Source organism: Tiliqua scincoides, chromosome 3 (genome assembly GCF_035046505.1).
Source record: "Tiliqua scincoides isolate rTilSci1 chromosome 3, rTilSci1.hap2, whole genome shotgun sequence".
Lineage (NCBI taxonomy): Eukaryota > Metazoa > Chordata > Lepidosauria > Squamata > Scincidae > Tiliqua > Tiliqua scincoides.
In genome coordinates, this window is record NC_089823.1 from 21,708,342 (window position 1) to 21,731,750 (window position 23,409).

Sequence of the window (23,409 nt, forward strand, 5' to 3'; positions counted from 1 at the left end):
GTTGCTTACCCAAGAGTAAGGGGAAGAGTTTCTTCTTATCTTCGACTGAGCCGCTTTGCATCTGTATTTGTGCAGGATACAGCACAAGCCTCCTGGCTTGCCTGTTCCAGCGCAAGATAAGATTACACTGTAAAGTAGTCACATGGGCCCCTCCATGTAGAAACAATACCTGAGAAATCTACTTGTTCAAAAATATTACATGTTCCAGGTCTTTCTGGGCTTTATACTTCATCCCAGCAGGCAGGGGATACTGCATATTTAAAAGCATATGTGCTTTAAAAAGACTGACTGAACATGTGAAGCTAGTATTTCTAGTAGGAGGTTTAAGAACATAAGCCTTGCTGGATCAGGTGAAGCATTCATCTAGTCCAGCTTCCTATGTCTCACAGTGGCCCACCAAATGCCCCAGGGAGCACTCAAGGCAACATGTTACCTGAAAGGGTTTTAGCTTTCTCTCTAGTGTGATGGTTTGCTGTTTCTTTTTAAAAAAACAACTCTATGTTTTCAGGACAGACAACAGGAAAGCAAAGATCACTAAAGAACACAACAAAGAGCCTTGTGACACCTTGAAGATCAACAAATCTATTGTTGCACAATATTTCATTCCTGCAGTCCACAACACCATCTATGAAAGTCCACAAAAGCTTAAGCTATAATAAATGTGCTAGTCTTTAAGATGTCACAAGGCTCTTTGCTATTTTTGCTGCTGTGAGCTAACATGGCTACCTGTTCAAAATCGAACACAGAAGCAAACACCTCAACACCACAGCTGGCTTCCCACATGATCCCCACACTTCAGGTTGCCAAATGGGAAGTTTCCATTTCAGGTTTGCTGCAATGTGAATGGGACAAAAGTTATGAGAAGCCAGTGCTGGAGGCAGAAGATGTCTCAATCCCACAGCTAAACTGCTCAAATGTGCAGCTCAATGTGCTCAAATGTGCATCCTCCCTCACACTGCTGGCATTATTGCTGGGGGCTCTGGGACAAAGCCTCCCAGGACAACCCCTGATTCTGCACTGAGTACTGCCACTGGGACTGAGAGTTCAGGGACTGGACCAGCCAAGAGGGCCTTCCAATAAGCCTAGGTCCTCAGTTGGTGCCCAAGATCTGTTAGCCCACTTTGTATCTTGCATAAAAGTGTCTTGGAGTATGTTTTTGTGTTCCTCTTACTGTGCACCACTTGAAAGGTTTCCCAAACAATCTATGCTGAAAAATGCTGAAATTCTGGGCATCTCCACCTATTAGCTTTCTGCTAATGATGACTATCTACAGAGGAAATGAAAGAACACTCTTCTTGCCCTTGGAAGGTAAAAAGCCTTGTTGCCCCTTTTTTCCCCCAACAAGGCCAATGCAGGGATGAGCAAAGGTGTTTTCTTAGGTGCGCAGGTCACGTCCTTATTTATCCTGGAACACTTCCATGACAGCATGCCCTCTTAACTATGAGGTCAGATTATTGTCATTCTCTCTCAGCAGAGCTCCCTGCAGGGTCTGCCCATGACTTGCAGCTGAAGATACAACTGCACAATTACTCAGTGTGATAATGTTACGCATACCAGTTCTTCAGCTGCTTGCAAAGTGGCTACAGAGAGGCGGTGCTGCATTTCTCAGGCTTTAACTTCTAGAGCTCAACAGCAGTGTTTGAAAATGTTTCATCTGTACAAAGACAGAGATATAAAAGCACTCCGCCTTCTTTCATGGCACACAATGCAAGCTTTAATTATTTTCTTTGCACCTTCCATCACTGGCAAACTATGGTAGATTATGGAGGCTATTATTGTAAATTAGGGAGGTATCCACTAAAATGTAAAATCTCTCTCCAGCCTCAGAGACAATTGATGTGTGCCCAGAAGTGCATTTTGTTCTATAGGTTATGTTCTAGTGGTTTCCAAACTGGTGGGTCGTGACCCACTAGACAGGGAAGCACTTATCCCTTCCCCTTTAAGGTGCAGGGGAGGGGGATTGCAGCAACACAATCCCCAGGATCATGTTGTAGCTGGGGATGGGAGGGGGGCACTTTTTACTTTCCTCCAGCCATTGCTGAAGTCCTGGGAGGTCTAAGGAGTCCCCCGCAGGGCTCCCCAAGTCTCTGAAAGTGGCACCCAGGATGGGAAAAGCTGACCTAGGGCAAATGTAGACGCTGAGGTGTTGGGGTTAGCAGGGTCTGTTTGCTTCCCAGGATGCTCCTCTAGCACCAGATTCTGTACTGTAGGAACTCTGGTCTTTTGGGTCTTGCCCAGATGGGAGGCAGAGTGAGAAAGGATACCCTGGTTTTGGGCTTCTTCCTCACACCCCCACACAGAGGGCCACAAACTTTTTCTGGGTCACTATGCTTTCCATTATAATTTGTGTTTTATGTGCATTCTATCCCCACCTGTACAGAAATGCACATCATCCTTTTTATTTAAAAAAGCTGCAAATAAGTTATTCCTTATCCTCCAATTACATGTGTGGAGTGATCTAATTATTACCCTTTAGACTCAGTTAATGCCACCCTGGCACAGTGAGAAATCATTTCAACATTAACCACTCACAACTACCACAGGCGCTCGCCCCTAAGTCGACCCCACAGATAAGTTGAGGGCAAGTTTTGAGCAATCATGGAATTTTCTATGACCCTCGGATAAGTCAGGGGTTAAACTTAGGGGGTTGTCTGACTATAGTTTTATCTGATTTTACCTGAGGCCAGATCCTGAAAAATAACCTACCACTAATTGTTACCTAAGAACTGTAGTCTCTAATTTATTAAAAACACAGTAAAAGATCATAAGATACATTTTTATTCTTTTAAAAATTCTGGTATTCACCACCTTTTTGTAAACACTATCAGAGTAAGTGCACTGTAAACAACATACCAGTAGAACAGTGGTTCCCAACCTGGTATTCATGTACTCCCAGGGACACTGAACAGGACCTTTAGGGGTACTTGAAAAAGAATGGAATAATGGCAGAAAAAGGCAGGCCGTGCTCCAGAATGCACGGCCTGGAAGGGAGATAGCTGGTTGGCTGTGAAAGCCCCAACAGTAGCTAGTTTTTGTCCATCAATTCATGTATGAACCAGCGATTGAAAACCAGCACAGTAAAAAAGCTGAAACATAAGATGGAAAGTGATCAATCACCCAGAATTTCTCAGCAAAACCCTGCAAAGGCAGAGTCTTCTGTTCTTCAAACAGATAAAAAGAGAAAACACTATGATAAATACATGAAGTCTGGGCTTTCATATGGAGGAGATGAGGGCTTGTCTCACTAATTACAAACATTTTGCTAATAGGAAGTGTACAATTTATGGAAATGGGCTGCCAAGGGATATGCTAGTGAAAAAGGTGAAACCATGAATCAAATCCACCTTTAAGGTGTCTGGTGTGTTAAGCCAGAAGCTCTACATACAGCATATAACACATAACTGGGAGTGTGCAATTCAATTCACAGCAGGGAGATGCAGCTGCATATATTTGCAGCCCTTTTTCCTCAGAAGTAGACCCACTGCTTTCCATGGGTGTTATTCTTAAGTAAGGGTGCACTGAATTGTAGCTTGGGAAGGAGGGTCCCATCCTGGTGTTTCAAAAACAGACCAGCTTTGCAAGCATTTGCCAAGCAGAACCAGGCTGCAGCAGAAGGAAGGAGATGCTTTTTTCAGACCAAGGGAAATAACATACTTGCTTGCATTGGGAGAAGCTCACGTTTTGCCAGTGAAATCTTCAGAATCATTATGTGTTTATTCTTACAATCCAACACCATCAATCTCCTCACTTGAAAAATGCATTCAACATTCTCAGTTCTCTCACTAGAGAAAGAGCTTTGCTTTTTTTTAATCCAATAGTTATTTACACTAAAACAGGGAAAGGATGGAAATTGCACTTCACAACACCTTCACACCTGCTGTTCATCTGGCTCCAACACAGATTGTGGGAGATGTCTTAACCAAGTCTGGAATTTCTGATGGAAAAATTCTTCTAGGGCAGAACCAGGTCTTGGTTCACACTTAGTATCAGTTATTTTGAGGCCATGGTTATCAGAAAGCAGGTCCTAACAAACTTACGAAGTTGCTTCTTTTGTTTCTCAACTCTGCTACAGTGAACAAAAACCTACAGCCCAATCCTAAATAAATCCAACCCAACCCCCAGCAATGCAGCCATGCCACCAGAGTGTGCAAGGCATCCTGCATGGAGGGGGCAGTCTCAGAAGCCTTCTCCAGGTAAGGGAACATTTGTTCCTTTGCCCAGGACTCAGCCTTTGCTGCCCAAATGGGTCTACTCAGACCTGCACCAGCAATTTTGTTGGCACAAGCCTGAGTGGACCCAGAAAGTCAGATCAAAGTTGAAAAGGTTCCAATTGGCCAAAGTGCCAATACCATTCTTCCTGGCCTCGATCAACCCCCACTCCACCCCAGTTCACCTCGTTCCTTCCCTCTCTGTGCTTTCTCACCCACCCTTGTCTCCTACCTACCTCCTTGTGCTGACATACTAGTGCCAGGGATCCTTGGTAGGTCACTAATGCATGATCACTCACCACTTGCTGTGGTAGCCTGGCTGTGCTAAATGGCATGTCACCTTTTGTGACTTCCAGAAAGCATGTTGTGCCACCAGAATTCTGGCAATGCAGCAATTCTGGAATTCTGGCAGTGCAGAAACCCAACAGTATTGGACCCCTACTCAAGTTCAGCTTTGGAGACATTAACCAAAAGACAAAAAATCTAATCTACAATGTAAGGGACTAGGCAACATAGAAGGGGCTGAATCTGGACCTGGCAGCATCTTCTTCTAGGTACACCCAAAAAGGAGTTCTTTTGAAATATTAAACCATATGAACAATGGCCATACTGAAGAAGGGATGGGAGAAAATGCATGTAAGAGTTTATGTAACCCTAAGAATCTTAAACTCTTTAATTCAACTGAATTTTGGGTTTGCTGAACTGAACATAAAAGTTAACAGCTACAGTATATCAAAAGCTCCTGGAGAACAAGGTGCTCTTATGTTCTGGGCCACACAAATAGTAGATGAAGTTATAAAATTGTTCCCAGACTATAGTACTTGGAATTGCAGGCAGCAGTGATGCAAATCATCACATATCCGAACACTGCCACATGAAGAAAAAAACAACTCTATATAGAGAACTAGAATGTCATGGAGATGTCTAGGACAGAATTCTTTTTCCCCTCTGTGTGTGTGTGTGTGTGTGTGCGCGCGCGCGCGCGCGTATGTGTTTGTGTGTTAGTTATTAGGAATATTTATGTACTGATTTTCAACAAAAAAAGCTCACAAAGCAGTTTACAGAGAAAATGAAATGGCCCATCTCAAAAGGGCTCACAATCTAAAAAGATACATAAGAAACACCAGCAAACAGGCACTAGAAAAGACACTACACTGGGATGAAGGAGGACAGTTAGTCTCCCCTTGCTAAATATAAGACGAGCTTCATGGGAAAAAATAACTCTTTGCCAGTTAGCAGGAATGCTTCTAATATGAAAGAGAATTCATACGATCTCTGACCTACAAGATGAAGCTGGCAGTCTGAGAACTCATAACAGCTACCTCATATGCTGTTTGCATACACCAGTCCTGTTTCAACTCAGGATAAGTGAACATGTGGACTGTGGCATGGAAAACTCCTAAAGCAGTGTTTCTCAACCAGTGGTATGGGTACCACCAGTAATACTTGGGGTAGTGTCCGATGGTATGCGCAGGACCCCCAGACCCTTGCTGCCTGGCAGTGAGACTAGCAACACAATGCAACTAGCAGCAGTAGGAGGCTCAGTTCAGAGGGCAGAGCTCTAGCAAGTGCTTTTTGTGTGCTCAGAAAATCCCTTCTATCTGTCCTGAGCCTCTTACCAGAGTTGAAGTAACTGGTGACGACATCATCACCAGTTACTTCTGGCAGAACTTCCAATAGGTGGATGATGTGAGGTGCTACAGCAGGGGAAAAAGGCTGAGAAACACTGTCCTAAGGTATATAGGAAGTTGGTGGAGTTAATGATTCACTATGAGCCACATATAACACGATAGTGATCTATGAAAGCAATCAACGGCTACTGCTACAACACATTAGAGCACCAAGCCTATGTACAGAAGACACTTGTATAGCACAAATAATTCTCTGAAATCGCAAGCAGCCCTCAGATTATATCCTTGATAGGATCCTTTAATAGCTGTCATCAGCTCTCCTAGGGGTGAATTTACTATAGGAGGTCAACCTATAAATTAAAAAGACTTGAATAGTCTACAAGATCATCCCTGAAGATTAAACATAATGCACTATCAGTTCATTGAACAGCAATGCTTTGAACTACACTAATTTATGCACTAGAAAATCATGATACATGATACCATGAATACCCGCAAAGTCAGAAAACCAAATTTATGTACAACACACAAGTGTAAACTGATGCACATTCTGACAATGTTTGGAACAAAGTAATTCTCCCAACCAGATTTAGATGAAACATCCATCATCTACTTGGGCCTCTTGGAACAGGCAATTAAGGCCTCCTGGCAATTTACATTTAATAAATTTCTGGTTCTATCCTCTTCTAGTCACATAGCTCAGATGATCCACATGTCTTCAGATTAAACCTTTTGGGAACAGCCTGTGCAATGCTTTAGGGTACACACTGTATCTCCATAGTAGAGCTAAGCTGTTTGCGTTACTAGATAACACACATGATCTTTGTTATCTAGGAGTACTTAGCATTTGGCATAAGACCGTAAAATAACATGTCAAAATCATTTACTGTGATCTAGACAAGACCGAGATTTCCACGGAACACAGATTTTTGATATTATTCAACAAAAATGGAAGAAAACCAGGGAAATGTCTCAAAACCACATCTTTTCCTCCGTGTATGAAATGCTAAACTTAGAATTATAAACAGGAGGATTCCAATACATTTATTTATAAAGTCTATTAAAAATTCCTCCTTAAGTACTCTAGAAGTTCGCTTTTAAACAAACAGTCGCCATCTCTAGACATATCTTCCCACAGAGGATTTTTGGCCACTGGAGGCTTCCTCAGGGTCAGGGAATATTGGTTTCTCTGCCCTGCCGTAACCTCCAGTAGTTGCATGGGTCAATTCAGATCTGCGCCAGCTTGACTGATCGGTGATGGGGGTGAGGAGGGAGAAGATCGGGCCCAGGTGGGTTCAGTGGCAGCACACAACAAATCCTGACCCCGTTCCCTGGCCTGATTTGCCTTCCCAGGTCAGCGTGGGGATTTACTTAGATTGGGTTGTAGGTTTTCCCCAAGTGTTTCCTAATAAAATTCCCTCTTTAAAAGTTCAATAAATGAGCTGAATTGCTCATCACTTAGTTGCTAAAGAGATACTTTTCATACAAATCCCCCACAGACTTATGCTAGAGTTGGAAGAAAGTATTTTGTGATCTAATGTTTATATTGTTAAAGGTTGTTCAGCCACTAAAGGGACAGTATACTGAGCATCAACAATAGGATTGATTGCTTTAGTGCCCAAATGAATCTATAATCTAAAATTAAATCAGTGCTTTGTCTACAAAGGGGTACTAAGACAGCTTCAAGACAAGAATATGTGATTACCTAGCTACAAGACACATCACCTGTTGCTCTTAGCTGCTTAAAAAAGGGAGCAATTCTGAAGAGTTAAGCATTTACAGGACAGAGAAGAAAATTCAAACATGGTTTGTTTTATTACTGATGAAGAGGAATGGAGTCTTGTTAAACAGATCAGGAGAACAGACCAAGCTAAGGAAAAGAAATCAACTGAACCAAGGTCAAATGGTCAGTTCTGGTCACCTGTAATTTTACCAGTGACCTCAGCAGATCCAATCCCTGTAAATTATATGAATTATAGGCGAGACTGGTAGAAATTGGCACAAAAGATTATTGAGAAGATGAATCATGAAGACACAAAATGCTGGAAAAGTATTGGTTCAATAGCAACATAATCCTCTGGGAGAAAGAAAATGCAACTAGAAAATGCTGTGCAGACACTCACTAATTAATTTCATCACTTGACAATCTCTTTACAGTGTCATACACACCACCACATATCACACACTGGTGCTGAGTTTTGAATTTAGTAAGTGGTTTTGAAAACCATACTCTGTGAAATGCTAGATCTTGAAAGTTTATCAGGATTTTCAAGAAGTAATAGCAGGCAAGCTTCCCTGAAGGACAGTTTGCCCACTACCACTGATCTTCCCAAGGAACACACAGCCACTGCAGATTTCTCCAAGAGTATGTTCTTCATTCATATAGGAGTGAGGTCCTATAGGCCTGGCTAACACTTCATATGAAATAACTACCCCCTAGAATACACCCCAGATTGCTTTAAATGCATAGGAGTTTCACAGCAGAAAGCTTTTCTGGCAGACAAATTGAAGTAGCAAGTTTGAGAGCTACTGCTCTAACAGATAGGGATACCCATGAGCTACTTAAACAAGTACATAAACAGAGCATTTTGGCTGCCAATATACCCATGCTCAGGCCCTTGAAAAAGGAAAGAAACTGATATGTTGGGTAACTAAAAGCGCCAAGATTTTGAAGACACCTCCAAAACTGAAACACTGTTACAGCCTTTTTCCATTCTAGATAGGCTGTATATGAATGGAATGCACACTTTCCCCTCAAATCAGAAAAATTCTGAATGCAAAGGCAGTTTCAGGAAATGCCTCCTGAAAAAACCATTCTGGGGATGGTTTGCATCTCTGCAGATGTCATTTGCAGCCTTGTGTAGTTAAATGCCTACCGCTAAACACATTACAATCTGGGCAGGGAAACTTGCAAAAGAAGCACATTCCACCTCACCTGGCAGTGGTTCTGGACTTGTTCAGAGTTTTGCTGTGAACCAGAGATGGTGCTGACTGACGTCTTTGGACCAAGCTCCTCATCCTCTGATGAAAAACAGAAACAAGACTAAATGTAAGACAATCTTTACAATAATAACTTGGGGGAAAAATACTTTTAAGAGAAGGGTTTCAACACCATACTGGCAGAGACTACATCCCCAGTCCTCAAGAGATGGGACAGGAGAGTCTGCAGAATGTTACATACTGGGAAAGTGGAAATGTTCAGGTGAGACAACACAGAAGGTTACCAGTCTTGCATGATTTATTCCAGCAAACACCATCACAAACCATTCCTGCATGGCCCAATTCTGACTCTGGTCTTTACTAGCATGCTGAATATTTAAACAAGGGACATTGGGTTGTATCCTAAGGTTTCCTCCTTCCTGTGGAAGAAATGTTCCTCAGGAGTCCTCCTGCAGTAGGAAGACTCAGGAGGAAGGAAATCTTAGGACACACCCCACTATAACAAAGCCAGCACCTGTTTTATGAGGAATACCAATTTCACTGCTAATAAGTTTTTCTCAATGGGCATCATTCCTATCAACATCTCACCCCACCTCCACCACTTCGATCCGGAAAAAAATTGTTCCACTGGAAACAGTTCATTCACCAGTTTCCTAATATATACCTCGTACATAGCCCTCCCAGGAGAGTTTGACCAAAGCTAAGCAATTTGGGAAGAGAGTATCATACAGCACAACTTGCCCACGTTGGGTGCCACCTTCTCTCAACATGTCTCTGGTCCTCCCCTGTTCTGCTCTCCTCCACCCCATTTTGCCCGAGTTGCCAACTCACTGTCACTACTGGGCGTTCCTCTGTCTACCAGTGCACACTGGGCCTGTGCGGTGGAGGTCCAGAAGTGTGCTGCTCTGGAGCACCTTTGGCTATGCCAGAAAAACACATTCCACCATGAGAACACTAGTTCCGGCAGCAAAGACCATCAACAGGATTGGGCTGTGACTGTCAGGGTGTGACCCTCGGCTCTAACTCATTCGGGGGGGGGGGGCTCACATCATGAGAATGTCAGAACTCCAGTCTATGAAGCATAAGTTCAATCCCACATAATGCAGAATACAGGTAGTGTTTTTTTAATAGACGTCCAATACACAGCAAGAAGTGCAGTAGAGGTGTCCCTCTACTCCTCAGATCTTGATAAGTTTAGTATACATTTTGGTGTTTTGAAGGGAAACTAATTATTTGCTTAGGACTATGGGGCTCAGTTGCTAATCAGAGGAGACAGTATGAAACCAATGGCAGTCCATTTAGCCCAACTAAATATAAGACAGCACCTTCTGCTCCAGAGGAAGCCCAAAGTAGTCCTGCAAACAGATCCCATGACGTGCGATCTGGAAAACAGGGTCCAAATTTTATTTCATTCTAAGTCCGGGGACATACAGTATACATATAAACAGCTCTTAATCTTTTTTTCTCCCACCTGTAAACTGGAAATGATAGCAACTCCATTTCCAGGGTTGTTGCAAGGATAAAAAAAGTTCCATAAAGTATTCCGTACATTGCATACATCAGCAGTGAAACAGTTAGCCAATTAACCTTTTTTCTTGACTTAAATTTATACTTGGCAGCTAAATGTCACTTGCCATTTATCAAACGTTGAGTGGAAAGGAAAGCCAATCAAGTACACTCACAGAGTTTTTAAGGGGGAGAGGACATTCTCCCAAGAAGCTTTCATGCCAAGACTACTTCACAGTACTGCAGCACAACATTTTTTTTTAATTCCAGTCTCTCTTTGACCAGAAGAGCGCACACATACAACAAGTGTACACAAACGAAGCAAGTATGCTTGGCAAAGTGCACTTGTGCTCCTAGACTTCAGGGCTTTCCCAGTGGGATTTTAAAACCAACACAGCTCAGATATTCCTAAACTAGTTCCAAACTACTACCGGGGATATGACTCTGTGTGGGTGAGCCAACACAAACACGGGCCAAGTTCTGATGCCGAAGAAACCCCACTCTGAGATCTCATAACACGCAGGAAGGCTCTAAGTGAGTTGCTTGCTCTCAGATTCTGTTTGAGAGCACCTCCTCACAGGCACTAAAATCACAAGGTGGAAATTAAAATAGAAATGTCCCTAAAACTTTGCCTACAGATAAATTCTAAGTAATTTTTAGAGCAGTGACAAATATAAAGAAACATCTAAACACGGAAACACAGAAGATATCTACAACCCAAACCTATATCTTCCCCCCCCCCCCGTGTAGCCATGCCAAAAACAGGCAAGCGGTATCCAGTTGGTGGGAGGCAATCAAGAGGCTTCAGAGGCAAAAGGGGATTTAAATCTCCTTACACTTCCATAAGCCTCCTGCTCCGCAATGGGTCTCCTCCGACCTATACTAGCAATTTCACTAGTGCAAGTCCAAGGAGATAAAGAGAGCAAAGGAGGCTACAGGAAAGGGGGATTGGATCATGCGGTACTGCTGCCATATCTATTTCCTCCTATAGCCTCCCCACTGCCATTCCTGCCCCCTCCCTGCCCTGTTCTGCACTTCCTCCCCTCACCACTTTCCCCACTGGCTTACCTGCTCAGGTGGGTGGGCAGTCATATCCAGCAATGCACATAGGAAGGCTTCAGCCTTCCTGCAGGCACTCAGGCAGCATACTACTTCGTATGCTACCACAAGTGCTTTTACAACTACTATTAGGCAGTCCATGCGGGCATACTATGCTGGATTGGGCCATTTTTCAAATAAAATATCATTATGGAGCACAGCATAAAAATCAGACTTCTGATGAGTAGAAAATATTTGTAATCAGTAGTCCTGCACTTTCTCAAAGGCTGCACAAAGTAACTTGTACTATTATGCTAAGGGACAACTTGAGCATATGTTCACTGCTTTGGATTTAAAGTTTTTACTGGCAGATTAATACCTGTTGAAGCACTGTATATTGTGTTAACCTGCACTTAGCTATTGCATGAACTTACAATGAACTTACAATGGCCTATATCTAGAACAAAACAATCGCCAGAGAGATTTCAAAAGAACTTCTAAGTAAATGCATTTAGGCAACACTGTTTAGCATAATAGTCCAAAAAGTTCTTTTTAAGCTTCCATTCAGGCAATCTACAGTTTGCCTGTACAATCTACAATCAGGTCTACAGAGCTTGCGTCCTGAGTACACTTCTGTACTGCAGCGAGTCATAGACTCTTCGCTCACAACAGGAGAGGAAACGGAACGCTTTCCACATGCGCTGCCTCCGACGCATCCTCGGCATCACCTGGCAGGACAAAGTTACAAACAATACAGTCCTGGAACGAGCTGGAATCCCTAGCATGTATGCACTGCTGAAACAGAGACGCCTGCATTGGCTTGGTCATGTTGTGAGAATGGATGGTGGCCGGATCCCAAAGGATCTCCTCTATGGAGAACTCGTGCAAGGAAAGCGCCCTACAGGTAGACCACAGCTACGATACAAGGACATCTGCAAGAGGGATCTGAAGGCCTTAGGAGTGGACCTCAACAGGTGGGAAACCCTGGCCTCTGAGCGGCCCGCTCGGAGGCAGGTTGTGCAGCATGGCCCTTCCCAGTTTGAAGAGACACTTGGCCAACAGTCTGAGGCAAAGAGGCAAAGAAGGAAGGCCCATAGCCAGGGAGACAGACCAGGGACACACTACACTTGCTCCCGGTGTGGAAGGGATTGTCACTCCCGAATCGGCCTTTTCAGCCACACTAGACGCTGTTCCAGAACCACCATCCAGAGTGCGATATCATAGTCTTCCGAGACTGAAGGTTGCCAACAACCATCAGACAATCTTGAGAGCTACAATTCTTGTGGCACAGAAGTGCAGTTGCTCACAATTAATTCTTTAAGATGTTCACCCATGCTAATTATCTAATGCTTGGGGCAGATTACAAGGCAACCACAACAGCCACAATCCCATGCACAGTTATGTTAAAGTCAATAGGATTAAGCTATACCGGACTGAACCCAAAATAGAATAAATTAAGAGAACAGGCTGATCACACACCATCCCAAGAACAGGTACCATAATGATCTTTCTCTAATGCTTGCTTCAAAACAGGATGGCAAAATATTTCTAAGTGCCCAGTACATCATTTAAATATCAGATGCCATAATTAACTTTTCAGGAGTCAGGTTTTTTCCCCTCATCTGGGTCTGTTTTAGAATGCCAGATTGTAACTGGGGAGGGGGGAACTTGCACCTGAACAACCTCATAACTTTTGGTCATGAACTTGAGAAGCTCATCGAAATACCAATCCTGATCATCTTTGTAAAAAAAATGCTCTTATTTTCACTCCAATCTTCTCATTTTGGGGGAAACAAAATCCCTAAAAAAAAATAATCAAGAAACATAGGACTTTTCTAAACAAATCACTCCTCCCCACTTCAAATCTGGTATCTTAGTACAAAGCTATAGCCAGTCACACACAGGACATGCATTGGGGGGGGGGGGGGTTAAAATGAATCTGCCACAAAACACTATAGGTCCAAAAAAGCAAATATCCTTTGAGGGCATTTTTGTGCTCCAATCTAAAGCCACTTTAAACTTTTGAGGTGCCCTTGAGTCTTGCAGTTACTTCTAGGAAGGACCTTAAGCCATTTCTGCCCAGCACTGCATATACGCAACAGGGATCAAATGTGTACACCTGTAGGCTGGAAAGAAATGGATTTTAAGAAGCTGTAAGAGTATGGCCATATTTGATCTACCAGAGTTTCATGCAGACATTCTGTTTTTAAACAAACTGGTGTAAAATGAAGGTGAACTAGTAGATATGCCCTTATTATTTGGATGTGTGTGCATAAGGGAGAGATAGAGGCTGCTGTTAAAAGTTCCTTGACAGCTGTTCTCTCCCTTTTCCAAATTCTTACACACACACACACACACACACAACTTGTCAACCATCAATGGATGTAACACAGGCACAAATCTGTTCAGACGATATCTCAGCAATTTTCAACATTGTTCTTCAAATAGCACACTGACCTTTACAGTCTTTACCTCTTGTGATGTCACTTCTGGAAAGACTCTTCCAGGTTCTGCAGGTCTGTTTTTAGGGCAACTCTCTGTAATAACAAATTGTCTGTCCACTCTGCTGGCAAAAGAAGAGGGACGATTTATTACCACAGAGAATTGCCCTAGAAACAGAGCCACAGAACTCGGAAAAGTTTTTCAGCAGCTTTCAACCAATGTGCTCCAAAGCCTTGCAGCTCACCTGGGGACCTTTTGCAGCACACCAGTGTGCCACAGCACACCAATTGAAAATCGCTGCCTTATCTGCACATGATATAAGTCCATATGGTGGTGGTGGGAGCAAGAATGCTAATTAGGCAAGAGGCACTTTTTCAAGTGGGTGCTCCTCTTTTTAGCAGGGGGAGAGTAACTGGCCCACCTCATCCCAGCAGTGTCTTTTCTAGTGGCTGTCTGCTGGTGTTCTTTTTAGATTGTGAGCCCTTTTGGGACAGGGAGTCATTAGTTGTTTGATTTTTCTCTGTAAACCGCTTCGTGAACTTTTAGTTGAAAAGCGGTATATAAATACTGTTGTTATTAATAATAATAATATTAATATTAATATTATTATTATTATTATTAATGATGATGATGATGATGATGATGATGATGATGATGATGATGATGATGATGTGTGGGCAAATGCAAGGATGGGGCTTCAGAAGTACTTTAGCATAGGGCAGGGCTTGCTAAAGTCCTCTTATTTTCCCCACCATGACACGGACATTTATCACATGAAAATAAGATCTGAACAGGGTTTATGAACTTATCTGTCTGCTGTCCAATCACCATTTTGTCTTTCCCTTCCTCTCCAATCACCATGTTGTTACTAACTTGACTGGGGTTTGAAGCTAGAGGAAAAAAATACCTGTGTTTCATTTATACTAACAAAAAAAAATTCTGCATACATCTACTGCCCACAAAGAAGGCACCTCTCACTCTGAAGCAGCTGGTCTGAAATTCAGTTCAGAAAATGCAAGTATCCCCCAGGATTGCAGGAGCTCACATTCTCTCTTAATGTATATCTCAGACAAAATGAAAAGGATTTTAACTTCTTAAATATCCATTCTCAATTTCCCTCATCTTCAGCGGCTCAGAAAAGTAAACATGATTTCTTTTATTTAAATATCACCAATCTATACGCCGATTTTCTGTAGACTTGTGGCACACTGTGTCATAATGCACCATAATAAGCCCAACCAGCAAATGCCTTTCCTTACTCAACTGCTACTTCCTTCCTCAAAAGGCAGAGAAGGACATCTGATCACATGGGTCCATCATACCAAAAGCATTCTATGGTATGGAGAACTTCACATCAGTAACAAACTGAGAACCCAGACACAGGAAAAAAAAAGTCTGGATCACATATCTTCACAGGCCTTTATTTAAAATATAAAGGCCTGTGGATATACAGTACATCCCATCTTTTCACCCATACAATGGCAGCTAGCAACAGATGTTATAGGCACTTTAAAACTGAACTGGTTTTTCACTCTAACTCGGTGATTTTCAACCTTTTTCATCTCACTGCACACTGACAAGATACTAGAACTCTCAAAGCACACACCATCAGTCTTCTGGCAATGAACAAGGCACACTGTACTGCCAGCAGGGGGCTCATATCCCCCAATGGCCCTAATAATAAGTGACCCTCCACCAAACTCTGCGGCACACCTACAGACCATTTGTGGCACACCAGTGTGCCACGGCACAGTGGTTGACAATGGTTGCTCTAACTTGTAATGAGGGTTTTTAACCACAGAAATGCTTAGGAGACCACCATATTACAGTCTCAAAGAGAATAATGACAATGGCAGTTTTCCGTTTTTACCAGAAATTCCGTTTTTGTGCCATGCCAGGCCTCTAGCACAGTGGTTCTCACACATATAGCACTGGGATGCAATTTTCAGAATGAGAATCTGACAGGACCCACCAGAAGTGATGTCATGACTGTGACATAATCAAGCAGGAAAATTTTTAAGAATCCTAGGCTACAATCCTACCCACAATTACCCAGGAGTAAGTCCCAATTACTATCATTGTTAAAAGAATATACATAGCAGCTTGTTAAAAGTACAGGTCTGTAACATTTTCCCAAATGGAGTCACATACCATGGGAGCATCAAGTCTAATATATTAAAAAATAAAATATTGAAATGAATATTTTCTGAAATTGGCTTATGACCAACCTAATTGTTGGCCCTGACAAAAGTTTGAGAAACACTGCTCTAGCATATAAGAACAGACCTCAACATGTCACAGGGAACTTTATTTTTACATGTACATCTTATGTAAAGAACTGCCCCAGAACATTACAGCCTATTCAGCAATATTCAGAGCGCGACACCACAGTCTTTCGAGACTGAAGGTTGTCAACAAGAAAAAAGATTCAGCAATAATTATTCCATTACGACTTTGATAGAATCAAGCATACAACTTCAGAATGACAAGTGTGTTAATAGTCAGAAGATGTAACGGAACAAACTAAACAAACATGTGAAGTGAATCTCTTCAAACATGTTTGCTGTCACCAACCTAATTTTTAGATACGATACCACCCCTGACTGGAAGCATTTTCATGTTCACACAACCCTATTCTATGCATGTTTACTAGGAAGTAAGGCTAACAATGGACTTTCTCCCCATGTATACATAGAATTGCAGCCACAAACTAATCATTCTTGACATCTTGACATCTGACTTGCCACTCTTACTTACTTACTACTTACGCACTCATTCATTTTCTCCTGATTGAAGGAAAAACAGCCTTCCTCCCCACCCCGGACTACGTTCTACCATTGGAGCAAAGGGAAGATCTGGATAAACCCAACAGTCTTAACACAACACGTGCCTGTCACAGAACGTAATGTACTCACTTAACAACCCATGTGGCAACAGTCTATTTAACAAACAGTCCTGAGATTCCTGAATGAACTGATGTATGTTTTCTGTGAACAAGAACAGTGTGTCATTCTGTGAGAAACGTTCACAAGCAGCTATAAGGTTACCACGTCTGTTTTCTGGTAGGGCCCCTGTACCTTTCACAAATACAAGACAAGCAGAAATTCCACAGAGGCAACTGTTCCAGAAAAGGTTTTGCTCTTGTAGAAAGCTTCACCAGATGAATTTGTGCCTGTCACACAGTTGTCATAGAAATGCTATTACGTAGGAAGACTCTTGCTCTGGACAGATGATAACTCTCTGAACCCTCAGTTGGTGTGTGTACTTTATACATAACTGGAATGTATAACCCCCTGCTAGTACTGCTTTGTATGTGTGTGAAATGTGACCTCTAATAATTAAGAGACAATTAAAACACTATGGCCCAAATCCTAACCAACTTTCCAGCACTGGCATAGCTGTGCCAATGAGACATGTGCTGCACCCTGCAGTTGGGTGGCACTCAGGGAGGCCTCCTCAAAGTAAGGGAATGCTTGTTCCCGTACCTTGGAGCTGCACTGCCCTCATGTCAGTGCTGGAAAGTGGGTTAGGACTGTGCCCTCTCTCTTCAAATGACAGGCAGACGAATCCTAACCTGCCCTGGAACAGGCAGGCTGGCTGCCCTGCGCTGCAACCAGAGCATGGCTGCTGGGCCAGGCTGCAGTGCAACTCAGTAAGGGAAATTAATTACCTTTTCCCTGTGTTGCGGCTGCCCCATGGGGCTACTTGGATCTGTGCCACCTAAAGAGCTGGCGCAGAGCCAAACAGCCTGGTGTAAGGCCAGGCCACCCAGGAGGGAAGTTAGGATCCAGTCTAAGTGCTGGATCTGGTACCACCCCCTCCCAGGGCTGGCCTGCCTGCAGGCCCACCCTCCCCCACCTTAGAACCAAATGGCTTCCCCCTGCCCTCCCCAAACCCCCATGCTGGCAGCCTGCCACCAGTGCAAACATACCTCCTACCAGTGTGGATTCAGCGACGGGAGGCCAGGGCAAATTCTTGCATAAGCCTACCCAACTCCCAAGTCATTGCAAATGTGCTTTATGGCATATTTGTGACACTTGTAGGCTGGCGCAGGGGACTTGCACCGGCCTAACTCAAGATTAGTATTGCACTCTAAAATTAGTGGTATTAAACAAGCAAACATAAACCATCTTTCTCATATACATGAAAAGATCACAACATTCATCCTGTCTTGTGACCCTTAGATCCTGGAATCAGTAACACTCTTGAGAGAGACATGAACTGAGCTTTTAAAAAAACAAAACACCAACTGGGCTTTTAAAAAAAATCACATTTTTCACATTTCCAGAACAGTATCAAATTCCTAGGTATTGAGTCATATAGGTATACATATTTTTCTATAAGGAAATATGCTCTTACAAGTGAGACAGTGACCAACATTACCATCACAGCATACAGCATCACAGCCAGCTAGCATCATAGCCAATCCTTAGGCCTGACCTCAGGAACTATTATGTATGCACATGTTCATGTCTAGACAAGACAGTGGGGAAAAATATGTCAAATTCCAGAAAGCTAGCAAAAAAATTTTTTATCATTCAGCATCAATTAGGAGCTGACTGTGAACAGAGCTGAACAAAAATTTCAAGTTTCTACATAAATGTTGGAGGCTCAGACAGCCAGATTTTTCCCAACCTTGTTAAAAAACAGCCCAATCTTATGCAGAACTCTTATGAGCTGTACCTAAACCCACTGATTTTAACGCAATGGGTTATGGGTCCAATCCTATCCAACTTTCCAGCTAGGATGCAGCTGCAATGCAGCCCCAAGGTAAGGGTTCCCTTACCTTAAAAAGGCCTGCATGACTGCCATTCCATCGCAGGGTGCAGTACATGCCCTGTTGGCACAGCTGCATCATTGTCTGGAAAGTTGGGTAGCATTGGGCCCTTTAAGTGTACATAATAAGGAGTCACTAGCTGCAGAGACTCACTAGTGTTGGGGACAGCCACTGAAGACCAATGCAAAGCACAACATATAGCTATGTGATCTCTGTAATATGACCTGGTGTACAATCTCTTACAATTAAAACATTAAAAATAAACCTTTCACCACAAAATATGGGTTGTGGGAGTGATTCAAGATGACACCACACTGCTTGGCAACAGTTTATAATCTCACCATACGGTAGCTGTATCCATGTGGGCAGCCAGTTATCTGTACTGACTGGGACTCAGTGAAGCTGATCTCACATAACCTTGCTTCTCTCCCCAAGGGTGTGATAAAGTTGGATCCACTGCTTAGCCAGCCTCTATAAATTACCAGCTCCACACACGGATGCCACAGCTGCATGGTGAGATGCTTATGAGTAGCCATCAAATAGTGCTATGTTATCTGAAATTATTGTTCATTTATATGGAACCATCACGGTACATGGTGCTCTAAAGGAGGAGAGTACAAATCCTTGCCACAAACAGTTTACAACCTAGGCGGACAGAGGAAGGGGAGGGAAACTGAGACAGGTGGGCAGGGGAAGAATATTGTTTTTCAGTGTAGCTGGGAAATCCACAACCCTATTTATTTTCACATTTTATACTACCCTTTCTCCAATGAGCTCAGGGTTCCTACAGTTCCTTCTTTTTCCCCCTCACAACAACCCTGTGAGGTAGGTTAGGGTGCCCAGGAAACTTCATGGCTAAGTGGGGATTTGAACCTGGATCTTCCAGGTTCAAGTCCAACTCTTAGAAATGCTCCAGAAAAGGGATGGATTTTAAAAAGAGTTTTGAAGGGTAGACTTCTCACAAGTATAAGGGATGACAAGGGGGAATGGGAGGCGACTTTTGGGGGAGCAGGACTTTAGGGTGAATGCAGGCAAGGGGACCAAGGTGAGCCAATGGAGCCAATAAGGAGGTGATTGCAGCAGTCAAATCTGAGAGCCAGGGTGCTGTAGAGGTTTGGAAGGTGGACTTAGACCTGGAAGATCCAGATTCAAATCCTCCCTCAGCCATGAAGCTTCCTGGGTGACTTTGGGCCAGTCACTTTCTCTCAGCCTGACCTACCTCACAGGGTTGTTGTGAGGACAAAAGGAGGGGAGCAGCTGTGTACACCACCCTGAGCTCTTTGAAGGAAGGGCGGTATAAAAATGTGAAAAATAAAATAATAAATCAAAAGATGACTACTCACCCACAAGCTGCTCCTGCACTGGGGAACATCTGCTACCCATTACTTAAAGTCTGCAGTTCCTCAGACCTGCTACAAAACATTCTGCAGAGCCAAGAGTGTGGACAATCCTTGATTGAAGGGAATGGGGGGGGGGGTGTTCTTAGCTGAAGTTCAGCTAGTCAAGGACCAAAAAGTTCATTTCCCACAAGACCCATGGTAGGCAGTGTTTTAGTAATCTACTGGCATGCAATTTTCTATTCTACAATGGCAAATCCCCAAAAGAATCAGCTGACAAAATTATCTGAAAATCATGTAATTTGATCTGGACAGTCATGCAGTATGATCTTGTGGATGTTTACTCAAAATTGAGTTCCTATGGACCTTATTCCAGAGTAAATGCATGTAAATATTCAAGGTTCAAAATTGGTGATGTGTCCATTAGAGAAGAGAATGAATGATGAAGGACAAGAAAAGTAGAGAAAAAAATAGAAAGGCTTTTCAGTGAGTTTACTATGTCAGAATTTACTGTTATAGTAACATGTTACAGAAATTATCGGAAAATGAAATGTCTGTTTATAGTTTCATTTTTAATAACTATGTCCACATTCTTGGACAACAACTGCCTATGCTTCCTTTGTGCATCTGAAGTAGTCTCTATCTCTCTACAGGGGCATAGGATTGAAGCACTGATATCCTCTGCATTTGACTGATCTTTGGCAAGCTGTGAGATATAATATTAGCAGTGTTCTCGTTTCATATTGTAAATGAAAAGATGGGATAGAGGATGATTAATTTCAATTGAAGATTGCATTGTCAGGGCAGAACAAACAAATTTAACCAACAAGCTTGGTTGTGACTGACCAACAATGATTGAACTCATTTAAATACAAAGACATTCAAACAAAGAAAGGGTGGCTTAAGTAGTGAGACGATGACATCAGAGTGCCTGATCCTGCACAAATAATAAAGATGTTTGTATTATCAAAGATTTAGATAACACTTTCTTGCTGTATTAGATTGGTTTGTCCAGCAAGTCTGGGGCAAGGTGTTAGCTTCAATGTAAAGGAAATGCTGCAGATGCAATCTGAAACAAGTCTATGAAAAAAAAAACTTACTAGTCCTCAATTTTTCTTTCTGTAGCTTACTTCCACACACACCTCTGTATAATAATAATTTGGGGCACAGCAGAAGCATGAAAGACAAAAAACTCTTTTTCCAAAAACTTTCCTACCCAGAGACAAATTAAATCAGTAGGAATGTTGCTATTTACAAACCTGAGTGAATGTACTCTTAAAATACATCTAACTAGTATTGCAAAACATTATACATACCTGGTTTGCAATCATTTCTATGGTTCAATTAAAATCATCATCATATGAGAATGTATATACTGGTACCTGGGTTGGTCCCACACAGAAAGAGAGATCTGCAATGTGGTTTTACAGTTGTATAATACACAAACTTTCAGCAATCCTCCTTAGAATATTAACCGATATAAGATAATGTAACATTCTTACTGCCATCAGGAATTAAATGCAATACAGAAGCATATAGGATTTCAGGCGCTCACAACTGTTGACACTGATGGGCCAATACACCAAAAAGAATAAAAGGTCCAGCAGTACAACAAGGTCACACTGAAAGGAGAGGAGAGTCCAGCAGAAAACCTACAGATATGAAGTCCTCATCTCTCTCCCTCTCTCCGACACAATCAGGACTGAAAATATTTATGAAGTGCACTATAATAAACCAGGCAGGCATTAAAATCCCAATAAGCAATTTTGGCAGCCTGCTGCAGTAATGCGCTTGCGGGGATTTAATGACATTTTAATGCAAACCCTGCAAATAGGAGATTTCCTTCCCAGCTTGGTTCCCCTTAGTCTTTTGCACTATTTATTCTGGAATAGTTTCTTGCAGGCCAAGATTAAAAAAAATAACAGTGAGGGGTGGGAGGGGGAGAGACTGTATGCTGGACCATATTCTGGGGCCCCCAACACATCCCTGACTCATAAATCACACTTCCTCCTCTACCAAGTTTCACACACAAAGGCAAGTTCACACACACACACACACACACACACACACACACACACACACACACAAAGTATACTCTGAAAGGCAGGGAATAAGAGTGCAGGGAATAAGACACAGTCTACACTGGGAATCTCTCCCAGATAATGTTTATGCCACCACTGAGGATCTGAATAAGAGCACTGAAGAGTCTACCCAGCCAAGCATATTGCTTCTTTTACTGTATCTTTATGACGTTTGTTTTCCATTCTTCTCCCAGAGACTCAGAGAAGCATACGTGAGGTCATCTTGTTTTACAACCCTATGAGGCTGATAAAGCTGAGACTTTCCCAGGATCACCTATTGAGCTTCATGGGTGAGCAGAGACTTGAACCTGAACTTCTTATATCCAGAGCTGACATTCTAGTTATTACACCACACCATTAACCCAGCTCTCCACGCTGGAATTTCAGTGATGCTCCTCTCCACTCAGTAGCTTGAGGACTACTGATTCAACAATAACTAACAAAAAAAAGGAACCAGCTTCTGCATGCATAATAACTATGATGGGACTCACAGGGCTGACAAAAAAAGGCAGCAAAATAGAATACTTACTAATCTGGCATTAACATAGCCAAGACTCACTCAGGTCACAAAATGGATTGTACAAATGACTTTTAGCAACCATTCTGTGAATGAGTTTTTGAGAAGCCATAACAACAGCTAGGGTAGTGGTTTTCAAACTATTTAGCCCAGGACTCACTTTTTATAATGACAATCAGTCACAACCCACTGGAAGTGATGTCATGGCCAGAAGTGACATCATCAAGCAGGAACCATTTTTAGCAATCCTATCCATACTTACCCAGGAGTAAGGTCCACTGATTACACAGGCCTATAAAATTGAGGGTCAGTAAAGTTTTTCCCAAACTTTATGGTGGCTTGATATGAATTTGGGGTGCCAATTCCAAAAATGGCATCAGTTTTGCCCTATCACGTTTAGTTTCGGAGATATAGTATAGCCTCATTAGTGAATGGTTCAAGCAGCTTCCTTATGAGGAAGCCATGGTGTAGGCTTCCTCATGAGGAAGCTGCTTGAACCATTCACTAAAGAGGCTATGCCATGTCTCCAAAACTATATGTGATAGGGCAAACCAGATGCCATTTTTGGAATCGGCACCCCAAATATACCCAGGAATTGGTGTAACGTTTAAGGAAGCAAAATGTGTGTTGACCTGTGTTATCACTGTTAAAAGCATATACTTTGCAGCCTGTTAGAAGTACAGATCTCCCCAAATGCAGTCACATACAGTGTTGGCATAAAGTCTAATGAAGATGAAAAATTGAAATGAATGGGGACCCACCTGAAATTGGCTCGTGATTCACCTAGTGGGTCCTAACCCACAGTTTGAGAAACAGTGAGCTTGGGCATTAATTGTAAGGGATGACCCAACAAAAGCAGAGTTTACATCTCTATGAGGACTCACTATGCCTTCATCTCCAAATGCCAGGACCTTCCAATGTCAAGACTAGAA

The 23,409-nt window shown here is 42.6% G+C and overlaps 1 protein-coding gene across 1 annotated transcript in view; it reads right to left on the reverse strand.

The window, feature by feature from the left end:
• Positions 1–23,409, reverse strand: part of ARHGAP20 (Rho GTPase activating protein 20) — a 97,660-nt gene that overhangs the window by 69,926 nt on the left and 4,325 nt on the right. The window contains exon 2 of the mRNA XM_066621614.1: positions 8,775–8,860. Coding sequence (XP_066477711.1) covers positions 8,775–8,860 — 86 coding nt within the window. The remainder of the gene's footprint in view (positions 1–8,774; positions 8,861–23,409) is intronic.